The sequence below is a fragment of the Phoenix dactylifera genome, chromosome 7 (genome assembly GCF_051530095.1).
Source record: "Phoenix dactylifera cultivar Ajwa chromosome 7, Ajwa_hap1_PhDact_Kaust_v1.1, whole genome shotgun sequence".
Taxonomy (NCBI): Eukaryota; Viridiplantae; Streptophyta; class Magnoliopsida; order Arecales; family Arecaceae; genus Phoenix; species Phoenix dactylifera.
The window spans coordinates 34080764-34095337 of record NC_143196.1 but is presented as its reverse complement, the minus strand read 5'-3'; the positions used below and the strand labels follow the sequence as shown (position 1 = coordinate 34095337).

The 14574-nt window shown below is 38.7% G+C and overlaps 1 protein-coding gene across 4 annotated transcripts; it reads right to left on the bottom strand.

The window, feature by feature from the left end:
* Positions 1-555: 555 nt before the first annotated feature.
* Positions 556-8985, bottom strand: LOC103701969 (putative phospholipid-transporting ATPase 9). Of its 4 annotated transcripts, none has more exons than XM_008784204.6 (12): positions 7531-8985; positions 5249-6597; positions 5026-5136; positions 4603-4879; positions 4421-4509; positions 4204-4312; positions 2582-2785; positions 2355-2480; positions 2089-2187; positions 1815-2006; positions 974-1564; positions 556-887 (listed from the first exon to the last, which is right to left on the bottom strand). In XM_008784204.6, the coding sequence occupies exons 1-12, from the start codon at positions 7915-7917 to the stop codon at positions 846-848; spliced, it is 3576 nt and encodes a 1191-aa protein (XP_008782426.4). In that variant the 5' UTR covers positions 7918-8985; the 3' UTR covers positions 556-845. The 4 variants fall into 4 exon arrangements, with proteins under 4 accessions (XP_008782426.4, XP_088557972.2, XP_008782425.4 ...); XM_088701846.2 differs by having other exon boundaries at positions 556-1564; positions 7531-7604; positions 7733-7910; XM_008784203.6 differs by having other exon boundaries at positions 556-1564.
* Positions 8986-14574: the final 5589 nt, after the last annotated feature.

Genomic DNA, 14574 nt, shown 5'->3' with positions numbered 1-14574 from the left:
CCCTAAAAAATCAAGGCTGTGGTTAGTTTTAAGGGGTGAAGAGCCACTTGCCTGTGCGAAGACCTAAATTTTAAGTTGGTCATCAATCATTTGAGATGCCATGTAACATTAGGCACTCCACTCTAGCAGATCAAAATACTCCATCTTGAACCGAAAATCTGTGGTTCTAATCTCTTTAAGCAAGCACAGACCAATGACCAAAATCTGTCTCAACCTTCACTCATTATGCACAAATTTTAATTCCTCCACTGTTGGAGGCTAGATGCTACAATGTCTTTGTTTGGTATATAATTTTTGGAGCATATATTTCTCTAAAGTTTCCAGAGTTCAATTTATTTTTATCTTACTTCGATGAGGAGAAGCTAGTTTCCAATAGCCACCTCCCCCATGAAACTTTCTGAGCTTGTCTATGTTCTCCTTTCAAGAAGTGCCAAAATATCGTATTAATGAGATAAACATGCTCTACAGTCTACCTCGACCAAGCTCTCATAATATGGCTTCACAAGCAGGCAGCTTTCTGTGATATTGGGAACAATAAGCAGCAAAAGAGAGGAATTTGATGAAAACGAAACTATATGTATTTCCACTATGTGACTATATAGAGGTTATTGTAAGGCACAAAAATTTAAAAAAAAAATAATGCACCCAAAAAGGGGGCCAGTGGTTGAAATATACAACTCTTCTGTGGACTTTGCTTTTGGTCACCTGACTAACAAATTATACTGCAGCGATACCCTGCATCTGAACGTAAAAACTTGAGTCAATGCCGTCCCTCCATGGGAAGCAATCTCACTCCAAACCTGCTTTCCTTCATTAAGGAACCATCTTTGAGCTGCTCAGCGAGTTCAACATGAACCTCTTTTAGAAGCAGCGGATCGAGAGTGTAACTGTACAAGGAGTGAGACTCAGACGACAGAAGCTTTTACAGCGAGTGAACTGCATGGTGGACTTTCCTTGTTATTAACTGACTAACCTTATCAAGGCGCGCAGAGACCCCAACTGTCGTTGGTCTCACCGACCTCTGGCGCACCACCTGGCAGTACTCAGGATCATCTGCTCGCCCTTCCAACCGTATCCACTGAACCATGTTATGGTACATTGGAAAGAAGCGCATCTGAATTGCAGCAAAGGCGAAGTAGGGAATGAGAGTAGCCAGCACCACGAAGAGTGTCACAATCCAATAAGAAGGCGCAGGAGCCAGCGCCTCAACGAATACCATGAAGGCAGTGGTGGATATGGTGGGGATGATGGCTCCATAGACCAGGAGGAAGAGATACCAAAGAGCAACGCCGCCCCATATGAAGATGTGCTGTATCAAAGTGAAGTAGCTGACAGAGAGTGCCATTTGGCAGTTCACAACCCACACCACGCAAGTGTACATGGTGGCCCCGAGAACTTCGAAGCCCACGACCTCGCCACCTTTGCGGAAGGCCTGGTGCTGGAAGGCACTGGTGCAGAAGAACAAGATAGCGATTGCATTCAAGATGCCATTGAACATCCAAGAAAGAAGGCGGGTCCAGCTGAAGAGAACATTTTGCACGCCTTCTTGGTAGAGCATGGGAAACTGCATTGAAACCGAGATCAAATTCAGGATTAGTTCATAAAGTAAGCATGAAATATCAGATAAGAAATTATGGAAGTTTAGAATGCTTCATTGAAGCAAAGTATTGTTGATTCTCATGTGTATAGGATATTGGGTTACATTCTTCAGGGACGAAAGTTCATATTTTGGTGAAACCATGGGGACAATTGGGGAAAACAGATATATCTGATTGAAAACAAATGTATTTATGACTGATGGGCTGAAGACAGACCTTGAGACAAAATCGGGCAGAAACATCCTGGTCGAATACTCCCAAAGCAATCACAGGGAGTGATGTGAAGAAGACATTATAGAATGACATGAACCAATCATTGTATGCAGGTTGACCGGAGAATGATGCATATGCCTCAAACAAGAAGAGGGTGAGACCAAATGTGATGTTCTTGTAGAAGAAATAGCATATCTGCAAAGCAATGCGAGGAACATGTCAGACACCAGCTGCAAAGAAGATTCAAGTATAAAATTTATAAGTCCAGAGGCTATACCATTGATGAGATCCTCCTATAACACCAATGCCCATGCACAAGTAGCAATCGCTCCAGAAATCTAAACTGAGCAATGGCAACATCACTTGACATTACAGCCTGAAATTGAGCATCATTCCAGGAAAAAAAATAGATTTTTAATACTAAGAAGACCAGAAATTCGTGCAACAGAAAATATTACAATAAAAAGGCTTCAGATAGAAACGTCCAGTCTGGCATCAGATTCTCGTATATGTTTGCAAGTATTTTTTTCTGATGTGACTGACCTGCATTCCTTCAGCACCACTGATACCAACCCCTATATCTGCTTCTTGAAGCATGCCCACATCATTGGCCCCGTCACCGATTGCTAAGGTGACTTTACGTGTGCCAGTTTTAACAAGTCGTGTGACCTGGACAATTCCATGATGCCTTCATTAGATTCAATGCGAGGATGACTAAATGATGAGAAACCAAGGTCAATAATGTTATTAAAAATTTTGCCAAAACTCACAAGGGCTTTCTGTATGGGCGACGAACGGCAGCATATAACTGATGCGCAGCCAATTGCCAGCTGCAAGAACATGTCCTTGACACCATCTTCCAAAGCATATGTAAGTGACTTCCCATCAATGATCAAAGCAAATGATTCAGCACTTGATGAACTAATAAGTTTCCTTCCCTCCCTTATCTGATGGATGACACTATCCTTTGATGCCTAAAGTATCAACAACAAACTGTAAATATGTTGGTAAGGACCGAGCTTGCAACTTCAGTAATCAGGTGAGAAATGTTGCATCAGAATACAGAAAACTTTTAAAATGTAGGTCCAAATAATAATATTTCTAACTTTCATCAGGAGGTTAGACAAGGTGCTATAGTGCTAAGGCAGTTAAACTAATCTTTAATCTTTTCTTTTATATAATAGTCATCAAAATGCAGTGAAAGGAAATTCACTAAACTTTCTCCAATTTTATGAACCTCCCCATTACATGTAGCCTATCGAGAATAAATAAAGCATAGAAACAACTGGAAGAACAGTATATTTATACAGTCGATAATCAGGAGTATCTAACTGAGATGATTTGTTAACATTTAAAATTACTTATATACCTTCCATCCCCAACTCTACCTCATCCTACAAGAGATGGTACTATATTAACATACGGAACTGTAGCTAAAGATTGTCTTAAATGCAAAAGTTGTTCTGAGTGCTTGTAATTCAAGCACGGATTTTGGATATTCTATCATGATGGCAACTGTAGAGATAAATCTGGTCAGTGTCCCAAGAAATGAATATCATCAGAAGTTCAGAACATGCACTGAACATATAAAACAAGTTTGGGCATAACTAGGTGGTTGTGAAGGAGTCACCCGTGATGTTTAATTCGCAGTGCTACTGCCCTGTGTTTCAGTTATATTCTCAATCACATTGTTTTAACACTTATGATCAGCTGATACCATTTAGACATATAGGCTGAAGAAATGGAGAATCTTTAACAAGCAACTTAGCAACTGTTGACTTCTATTTCCAGCCATAAGAGACAAGCTTTAAGCCTTATTAGCTAAAAACTTCGTCTTAGGGCGGCATACTCACTTCCTTAACGTTTCCTCATCCATGCTCCCACTTTCCTAATGTTCCCCATGCTAATCTTTACTGATAGACCCGTTTCGCTGCACCTACAGCAGAAGCCACCATCACATCCAAGGTTCACAATATCGGTGCATACTAGCACATACTGGGCAACACCGTACCCATGCTGAACCAATATTTAGTGCAGGGGAAAACCTACTGTCGGTACACCAAAATGAACTGTACTGATACTGTAGCAACATGGTGCTGGAACGGGTACTGAGACCAGAATTGCGAACCTTGGTCATACCTGCTCTTGCTTTTGGCAATTAAGCTTTAAACTGTTTATGTTCCTTCTATATCTTTATTAGTTATTAGGATTATCATTCAGTGTTTAGAAGTTTGAGCTGTCAAGTTAGGTACTCAAATAGTATCTTGACCACTTAAAGTTGTCCTGATTCAGATACCCTGATATGAGGATTATTTTCAGTGAATAAGAAGGTGAACTACTCATTGATAAGAAATATTGTCATGATAATAGAACAATAAATCGTAATTTTTACCTTAGCAATGGCATCCTTGTTCCCAGATTTCACCAATCCTATAATTTCTGGTGTTTCCAAAGTGATGATTATCTGATTCATTCCTTGTCTTAGTAGACTACAGGAGAAGCTGCAAAAATTCATAAAGTTAACTGGGTAAGAATAGTGTCCAGCAAGATTAAAAACACCCACAAACAGCAAGCATTTGAAACTGAAAATATGTATTTCAAAGGAATACCCTATATTGATGGCTGTCTCCATCTTGTCACCAGTAAGTACCCAAATCTTGATTCCAGCTTGTGCAAGTTTGTCGATGCACTCAGGTACCTATTGACCCATTCTAGAAGAAGTGAGCATTAGCATATACAAGATGGTTATAAGATTCACATGTACTATATTCCTTGAGAACCTTCTACGCACCCCGACTTGCAGTTTGTCTTCAACAGCAGTGGCACCAAGAAGAATCAAATCTCTCTCTATCATATCAGCAGCTTCCTCAATTTTTTCGTCTCTATCAGCACTAACTAAATTCTTGGCCGCCATGAATTTTTTGTTGAAAGTCATGTATTCTTCTTCATCAAGTTCACGATATGCAAGAACTAACGTTCTTAAACCTGCATCAGCATACTCATTCAAGTGTTCCTTGGTTTTTTCCTCGAACTCCCTTCCATTCTTTGCAAGCCTTTCAAACATTACACTGTTTATATCCATGTAAAAAAAAGTGGGCAAAGACAAAAGTTATTTTGATTGCATATCTTTTTCAAAATAGAACATGAGAAATGAGAAACCTGGTTTTCTTTTAAACTTATACTTCTAAGCAGATTGGTGTAGTAACTTTTAAACCTGTCAGCGCCTTTGCTGAGTAGTAGCAATTTCCCCTCCTCATCTTGAACTATCACAGACATCCGCTTCCGAGAGCTACTAAACTCCAAGATATTTAAGAGCCTATATGACCTGCAAGAAAAAAGGAGAAAAACATTCGGCTATAAGTTGAAGTTTGATTAGAACTTACCAGCAGGTCATGAAACTGTTTGATCAAGCAGAGGTTGAATGAAACATTTCTCACCTTTCAACTGTCCTGCCCGACATGGGATCCAGTTCATGCAGAGAGATGCTTGTCTGTGTCCTCTGGTAAAATTCAAATCCTAGTTCCCTTGCCGCAATAACAAAGGCAGCCTCATCAGGTGACTCAGCTTCATACGATATCTTCCCCGAGTCTTTGTCTGCTTCAGGTATGCAAGTATGGCAGATAGCCAACAGCCGAAAAAATTTCTGAATGGCATCAGCATGAGGCTCATTAACCCAATTCTGATTCATGATGCGTCTGTCCTCAAAATTAAACCCTTTAATTGCAGATTTTGCATCCACATGATTTTCTTCGTGATCTTCATCGTCTAACTCATTAATCAACGGGGTTCCTTTTGTTCTAGTCATTGCTCTCTCAACCTCTGTAACTCCGTGTCCATAAGCAGTCCCAGCAATGGAGCATTTAATAAACTCCATTGAATTGCAAGTCAGTGTTCCCGTCTTGTCCGAGAGAATCGTGTCAACTTGACCAAGTTCCTCATTCAAGTTAGATGTACGAGCATGAGCAGGCTTGTCTGATTCCTCATGATACATTTGAATATCTTGGTTGATGAAAATAGCCTGCAACACCTTGACAATCTCTATGGATACATACAGGGAGATGGGGATGAAGTAACCATACAGGATCATTGCCGTCAAAAAGTGCAGTACTGCTGCAGCAGGAGCTCGGTTAGGATCAAAGTAGATTTTAGACTGATCCGGTCTTAGATACCATCTCTTCATCTTGCCATCTTCTAAGTCATCATGGGTTGCAATACCAAAGAAAATCGAGCCAACAGCTGAGATCAAGACCAGAGCAGACAGAAGGAGGTAAATGATTTTATCCATTTTCCTTTCGATTTTGCTTCTTTTGGATGGTGGGCTTGTGGCATTTTGCATGACTTTTGTATCATGACCTGTGAAAATAACAGCCCCATATACGTAATCAGTGTTGCGCAGCTTAGAGTCCCTGAGAAGAAGTTGCTGAGGTGAGAGGGGGTATTGCTTGTCATCATGTTCCATGCTTCCAACAAAAGAATAGAGGCTTGCATTTGGGTCTTCACATCTGATTATTGCTTTAAAATCTTTGAAGCTAGAATCAGATTGAAAAATTGAAGTTGCCTCCAATGATTGCTTCAATTTCAGATTTGTTTCTCCATCAAGGTTCATGGTCTCGACATAGCAAATTGCATTTTCATAACTGGATGAAAGCAAAATAAGGTCAGCAGGGAAGAATTCATCCTTATCCACCTTCACTATATTCCCAACTCTCAATTTTTTCCATTCTGTATAATCAAAATTACCATCCCCTTGATGAACTTTAACCTTTCGATTGTTCACCTCAGTATCCTGGAAAAGGGATTTTTCACAGAATTGTTCATTAAATTAAGATATACAAGCAAGCCGACATGAGAGAATTACACTTCTTTGGCAACCAAATTATAATACCACACTTAGATACAGTTTAGGAGAAGGAAAAATATATATATCTTTTAGAAAACTGAACTAAAAATAGAGCGATATAAATGATAATGATCAGTTAAATATCTGTAAATGAAGTAAGCAAATTTCCTTTTTCTTAGAAGTAACAATATGTCAGTATTCCTTTGTCTGGATCAACCAATAGAAGATTATTACTCATCATTAGAAAAGTCCAGTTGGACAATTATAAAGATATTGATTTCACTTTCATGTCCTTCAGAAAAACCAAACTTATACAGATGACATAGTCTAACATAATTGCTACCATTGAGACGCCAGCATCCATGATAACGTTTAGCATTCCCACCATTTCAAGAAAGGAAAACTCATATTCTTTTAGTGAAAGGAACTTTCTACTCACTAGATACTGAATGCTTTCCAGGTCCTAAACAACCAATGGGGTCAAACATCTATTTTAAAACCTCTTCCGTCAAATTTTAAGAAGGCTAAAATGTTCCAATTTCTGCAACTATATCTAGATGCAGTGATACAACTATTACTACTACTGTAATGATTACCGAGTATTTTTCATAATATCAGCATTTCCTTTGGTTGTTTGTCAATCATCAGGAAACCCAAAAAGATTGTTGGAAAAAGTTCAGAATGAAGGGAGATCTGCAATCATCTAACGATATGGTTACCAAGCTCTAGAATTCTTATTTTACATGGCAGAGTTTTGTAGATTGATCATAAAAGTCAATAAGAAAGCATACATACATACATACATACACACACACACATCAATAATTATCATACCAGATTCAAGTTCTTCCCCTAAACAAGAAGAGCCCAAAAATTTACCTGCTGGCTGCGCCTCCAATCCTCAACAGCCTCCTTTGCCATGGTTGCTCCAATCACCACAATCAGTGGAAAAACTGCACTCCAAGCAGTGTAAGGAGCCAAGGGGGTGAAAGAGAGACATCCCGAGATCAGGAAATATATGTTAGCAACCCTCCTGAACTGCTCAAACAAAGACTTGGGAATGAAGGTAGCTAACGTATACTTGGTGGTAGAGACATAGTTAGATCCATAGCTTAGGTTGATGGCATCTTCTGGGTCATTGGCAGAGACTACTCGGGAGAAGCCCGGGCCTCCAAGCTGAGAGTGGTCTTCTTCAAACTTCGGCCTAACACATGCAAAGCTGTATAATTTACTAACATGAAACTTCCTTCTTCTCCCTCTAGCCATCTTGTCTTATTGTCCAATCCCAAGCAGTGAAGCCACCTTAAATGCAATCACTACCAATTTCCAAACAATGGAGATAGAAAGTTAACAATCTAATCTCCAATCAAGCCAACTAAATACAGGGACCCGGAATTGCAAACTAAAGGAGAAGGAGAAGGAAAAATCGCAAATCACAATCTCTTCAGCAAGTGAAGCTCCGAAAATCCTCAAATGGATAGCAGATACTGGACTTCATAATTTTTTTTTAAAAAAAAACAGCCTCGGTCAATAGAAAAATTCCAAAAGCTTCCTCCTTTCAAGCACTCCAAAGCCTAATCACTCCCGAGCAGCAAGAATAACAAGAAAAACAGAGCTTGCCTCTCCAAGATTAAAAGAGAAACAAAAGAACCAAGCCCAGAACAAACCAAAAGAATGCCCAGAGGAAACGAAAGATCCCACCTTTACCGCACGTTCAAATCCAAAGTCCCACAAACAGCTGGAATCCGACAAAAAGAGAGAAAAACCCAAAAAAAATCCAATTTTTCTCTATCTTCCGGACATCAGAGTCTTTCAAAAGCTATTAAGAGGTAGGAGAAGGAAGCAGCAAGCCATCTTTGAGAGCTTTGCTGACGCAGGCGGCATCGCGCAGAACCTCCAAACCGAGCGCGAAGTCTCCTCTTTGACTCGAGCCCAAGCGAGAAGAGACCGGAGAATCCCTCGGATATCTCATGCAGGAGCCCGAGAAAACGAATAAAAGTCGAAACTTTGGGCGAAAAAAGGAATCCCCTGTTCGAGAACGTCAATGTCACCAACGTAGCAAATCCGACGACTTCCCCCCGCCCGCCACGGCCGTTTGGTGCCCAAAAGCTCGGTCTTTTTCCTTCTTTTTTTTTTCTCCCCCTTCTCCCTCCTCTCTCCCTCTTCTCTCTCTTCTCTCTCGAAGCTGCTTCTCAGGAGAACAGACGGTGGGAGGCGATGGGGGAGCGCGAGCATGTTAGCTTTTATATTTGGCATACGTCTGAATTGGGGTCGGACAGGGAGAGGAGAAGACGACTCCAGACGCAAAACCTAACCTTAAATAGAAGCGTAGAATCTAGGATAAAAATTGAACTTTAATCTGGAGATCAGGAGTAAATCTATATATATAAAATGATATTTTTGAAAAAAAATAAAATGACAGTAACATATTTATCAACTTGGTTTAGATTGCAAGCAGCAACAATCCCTTTCATATTGTGCATGGACAAAGTATTTAATAGGCATTGCGAATTATGATACATTAATTGCCACCTGTCCAAGAAAATATCAATTTACCTATCCATAGAGACAACATGCGAAGAACATCTTGGTTGGTTGCAACCCAGGCCCCACCCAGAACTTGCACAGGTAAATTCATATTAAGAAAGATATCTGAAAGTAATTAATTTTTTTTCCTGGAAAGGTGGCGCCAAGGAGGGGGAAAGAGCGTGGCTTGTGGGTTGGAGTTCAAACATGGGAACAAGTTGCTTAAATATAAATACACTTATTATTGAGTCCGTCTAGTTTTCCCCTCATTAAGTACAAAACTATGGACTAAATCCATACACACACACAAAAAAAATTTTTTTTATTGATTATAGAAGGATATTTGGAACATGGAAGTTGGAACAGGAAAGGTGGCACCAAGGAGGGGAAAAGAGGTTGGCTTGTAGGTTGGGGTCAAACATGGTAACAAGTTGCTTAAATATAAACACACTTATTATTGAGTCCATCTAGTTTCCACTCATTAAGTACAAAACTATGGACTAAAACAAAAAAAAATAATTTTTTTATTGATTATACAATTGGATATTTGGAACATGGAAGTTGGAACAGGAAAGGTGGCGCCAAGGAGGGGAAAAGAGGTTGGCTTGTGTGTTGGGGTCAAACATGGTAACAAGTTGCTTAAATATAAACACACTTATTATTGAGTCCATCTAGTTTTCCACTCATTAAGTACAAAGCTATGGACTAAATCAATACAAAAAAAAAAAAAAGAACAAATTTTTATGCAGAGAATGCCCTTAACGTGGGTCATGAATCTTTATCCACCATACATAGACTTCTTATGACCCTCGTGGCTATAAATCGATTTGGACCAAAAGACCCCCCAAGTGCTGTTCCCAGAATACCCCCTTTATTCACCTTTCTCTCGTTATTCCAGGAATATCGCGAGGGCGTATTGGGAATATCGCGGGTCTTCTCGAAGCACAGACTGAAAGGAGCTTGTAGAAGTACGACTTGGGATTGGTTGTGGGACACCACGTGGCGAGCTAAAGCCAACGGCCGGGGGAACGTGGAGTCGTTGGGGAGGGCCAGAAAGGGAATAATGAGGTAGAAACTTTGTCGGCTTCTCGTGAGGGTTGGAAGTGGTGGGGTTGCTTTGGAATTTTTTTCCCTTTTTTTTTTTTGCCCCTTTTACCCGATCTTATGCAACGTTGTTCACAAATTTAGCTCCCAAAAATCAGACTTGTAACATTTAGAAAGGGAGAGAATGTTACAAAGTAATAAGTTTAAATATAAATTTGTATGTTAAAGTAAAAGTTTTAAAATCTAAATATGAATGATAGCTGAAATAATACTTTCTAGTTCTCAAAAGCATGGTAAAGTAATACTTTTAAATTTAAAACTCAATAGAAAAGCAATTAAGCACTAATTCGAGCAAATAATAGCCATTATTTCATTGTAATAGTTTGATATGAAGCATATCTAGGTCATCTAGATGTGATAGCTGGTTTGAATAAATTGATAATAGATTTGATTCATGCATACTATAATCACAATATATGCCAGTATGATTAATATTTCTGGTACAATTTAAATTTAAAATATATCAAAAATGATAATTATATTAGCATATCTTATGATTGTAACTAGTATAAATTAAGTCTGCTATCAAGATACAGGAATAAATTTGATATATAGGATATATATTATATGCGCACAATCTTATCTCCAACGTGCCACCTTTGAAAAATGTTAGCTCCAATATTTTGGTCAACACTCATGTCAATAACCAGCTGAAACTCAAGCAGCACACTTCCTACTTCAGTACAAAGTTTTTGATGCTCCCAACTTTCTTATTCATCTAGATTCACATTTGTTCAATTGCACCTACCCTCGTTAATCAAATAACATCAATACTTCCTGCTTCAGTACAATAATAATATATATAGATATATTTTTTTGTTGTTGTTTTTAACAGAAGTTCCCCCCCTTGATGGTGAAGAGGTAAAATATCACCATCAGTATGTTATTGGGTCATATAGAAAGCACCAAATAGAACACTGGAATAGATAAGGTCTGGTGATGGGATCATGTAAGGTGAGAAGTCTTCTGAGAGAACCATATTTAACTTTCATGGGAGGCAACCTCAACTTTCCAGCCCTCAAATTTCCGGATAATCCCCAGGCAAAACAAAACCCCAAATTGACAAGAGAAGAAGCCACCTTGGGCTTGCAATGGGTAAGGTATACCATTCCCTTCAGACTTCAGGAGAGGAATATCCTTCCCCCCATCACCAATCTGTACCCCACCATGGACAAAAAAAAAAAGAGAGGTGGTTGTAGGGAGGGGAAAGGATTCTTTCCTTGAGACTTACCTATTCAAAGAGTGGCAGTAGGTTGCCTTTGGTTCTTTAAATCTTGCATGCATGAGAAAACCTAAATTTCTTGAGCATTCTCTGATCCAACTCGGAAATGATGTTAGTAGCAGGATATCTGGATTCACTTGTGATCCCGCAGGTTGTTAGACTTAGATCCATTTTCCAACTTGTACCACTCCATTGCATGGATTTACTCTCCTAATCAAGTGTCTACAGTGTACCTTTTTTTTTCATTGCCTTGTGTTGATAGTGAACAAAAATCATATGTGGTAGGCATCAGAGAAAGAAATATAGGGTGGACTTCCTATTTTGCCACATTTTTTCTAGTGTCCATCTCCATTAAAATACTTAAAAGTCAAAGGCTTCTCTTGCTAATGGAGTAGTCGAACTCGTGATTACAAAAAAAGGATGGCATTCTCTTTCTTTCTCATTTTTAAAACGTACTTTTTATTAGTATACACTACTTGGCCAGGTAATACACACCAAGCAAATTAATCATCTTGTAAGTTAATATATACTTTTAGGTAAATCGATACATAATCTTCAGAACATAGTATATATAGTACGTAACCCGGTGTTATATATCTAGCAAATTAGTCATCAAGTAACCCAATACACATCTCCAAACAAATGTTGAATATCAAAAACTTATTATACTGAATCCCTTTTTTTTGGAACGAGTTGAAAGAGTGGGCATATCTAACGAATCAATGGTCGCCGATTCGGTTAAATGCTCTTTAGTGCCTTCGTGATATTTAAGGATATATAGTTTATAGAATATCATATTTATTACTATATACTACATTGCCAGATGATGCATACTCCTCGACATTCTGATACATATTGCAAGCCTATTTGATATATACCCACCAGTGATCCAATACATACCTCCAGATAAATCAATACATAGTTTTCAAGATATTTTTTTATCAATGCATTCTACATAGCCAGGTGATACACACAAAGCAAATTAATCATCTAGCAAGTCAATGCACACTTCTAAATAAATCGAAACACAGTTTTCATAACATGATATTCATTAGTATCAGTATATAGGACACAAGTTTCTAGCCGTCTAATTTTTCCAGTATGCATCACCTGGCCGTGTACTACGTACTGATAAACACTATATTCTGAAAATTATATATTGATTTATCTAGAAGTGTGTATTGACTTGCTAAATGATTAATTTCCTTTATGTGTATCATCCGAATATATAGTATGTACTGATAAAAAGCAAATTTTGATAATGATGAAGAACGAGGATCCCACACTTTTTTTTTAATCATAGGGCTGACAAATGTTTTAGCAAGAGGAGTCTTCAATTTTTTAAGTTTCTTCTTTAAGAGACGCATTAAAGAAAATATGGTAAAATAAGAAGTCCGTCCCATATTTCTTTCTCTAGTGTCCATCTCATATGATTTTTTTCGGTTAGTAGACAAATTAAAGGGAAGACAATGGAAGTCACATAGACATGATGTCATGGTCTGCAATATTTTTGTGTGATGTATGATGTCTCGAAAGTGAGGGCATTGAAGTTGTAGTTTTGGTGGATGGGTGGGGCACCTAACATCAAGGTAACGCTCGTCTGAAGAGTCCTATGATAGGTTAGCATAAAAAAAATTATGTAGGATGACATAATTAGGTCTCCTTATTATTGGAGTTTATTTGCTAAATGCATTCAGATGTTTTATAGGTGTCCACTTTCACACACAGGAATACAAAAGTTTTGGAAAAGTCAAAATTACATGATTAAATTGGATATCTTTGCAAGATGCAACAGAGTATTCATATTTTTCTCAAACTCTTCTACCACTGGCTTCTGCTAACTGTCATTCAACTGATCTGTTGCTCATCTCATTTCAGCTCGTTGAAGAAAGAACGTTGGGCGGTCAAGATCGATGGACCTCTTGCGTGGGAGTCTGCTTTAAGGAATTGGTATCAAAACAGTGGCAAGATATGACATTATTTGCTTAGAATTTAATGGCTTGGATCACAAGAAAGAAACATTGGAAGAGAATAAATTTTTCAATTCGTTGGTTGGATTGTGTTTGGGTGGGGTTTAGTGAGGGCTTTAATTGGCATATCTAATGAGACATTAACTTAAACTCTCTTTTATATTATTAATAATCATAAAATTTGCATGTCTATGTAAAAACCTATCATGAGGGCAACCACATAAATAGATCAAAAATAATTATGTTTTATCATGCTATTAGCCAACTAATTTGAGGAAAACATAAGATAGTGGATAATAACAACTAATTCCTACATAATTGTTTGCTTGTGTATATGTCCATACATGAGATTGCCCTTGGGCTACCTTTTTCTTCTTTTTTTTTTGATAAATCCTGCCACCTCACAGCATATATCTAGCTTCCGCGGTGTCTCGTCATGAGCTCGAGTTGATCATCCATGAGCACATTACAAAATCTTCTTGCTCACTGATAATGGCCATGCAAAAGAAAAGTATCTAATTTCACAAGATACGTGCATGGCTCATGGCTGAAGCCAGTCTTATCAAAATGCCCTTCATTACAATGCTAAGCTGATCACTTGACAACCAGAAAGTTTCACCTTCCAATCCTTGGCTTCGGATTGGAAAACTTGGGAATCCCGATAGGTTTGGTTTGGCCTGTGGAGAGGTATGCCTTTGCTCTGTCCGACGGAAAACTGCCATTTGGAGCCTCACCATTGAATGCCGTGCTCCAGTCCAGGCCACGCACATCTCCTTCGTGCCTCAATCTCTTTGGTTGCATGAAGTAAATCTTGAATAAAGACAGCTGCATCTTAGCATTGTTAAAATAGTGTCAACTTTTGAGTAAGCCAGATGGTTAGCTGCGTCATTTATTGCGTTGTTCAACAGCAAAGGCAGCCACATCCCAAGTTGCTTTTAGAAATTGTAGTCTCAAGGAGGAACAACTCATTAAATGACAAATGGCGTTCATTTAAGCAGATGCTCTCTTATCTTTTCTAGCTATGGATTGGCACTTTACTGGAGAACTTTTATTTTTTGGACGCCCTTCGGATTGGTTGGCGGTCCCCCAAGCCACCATCTC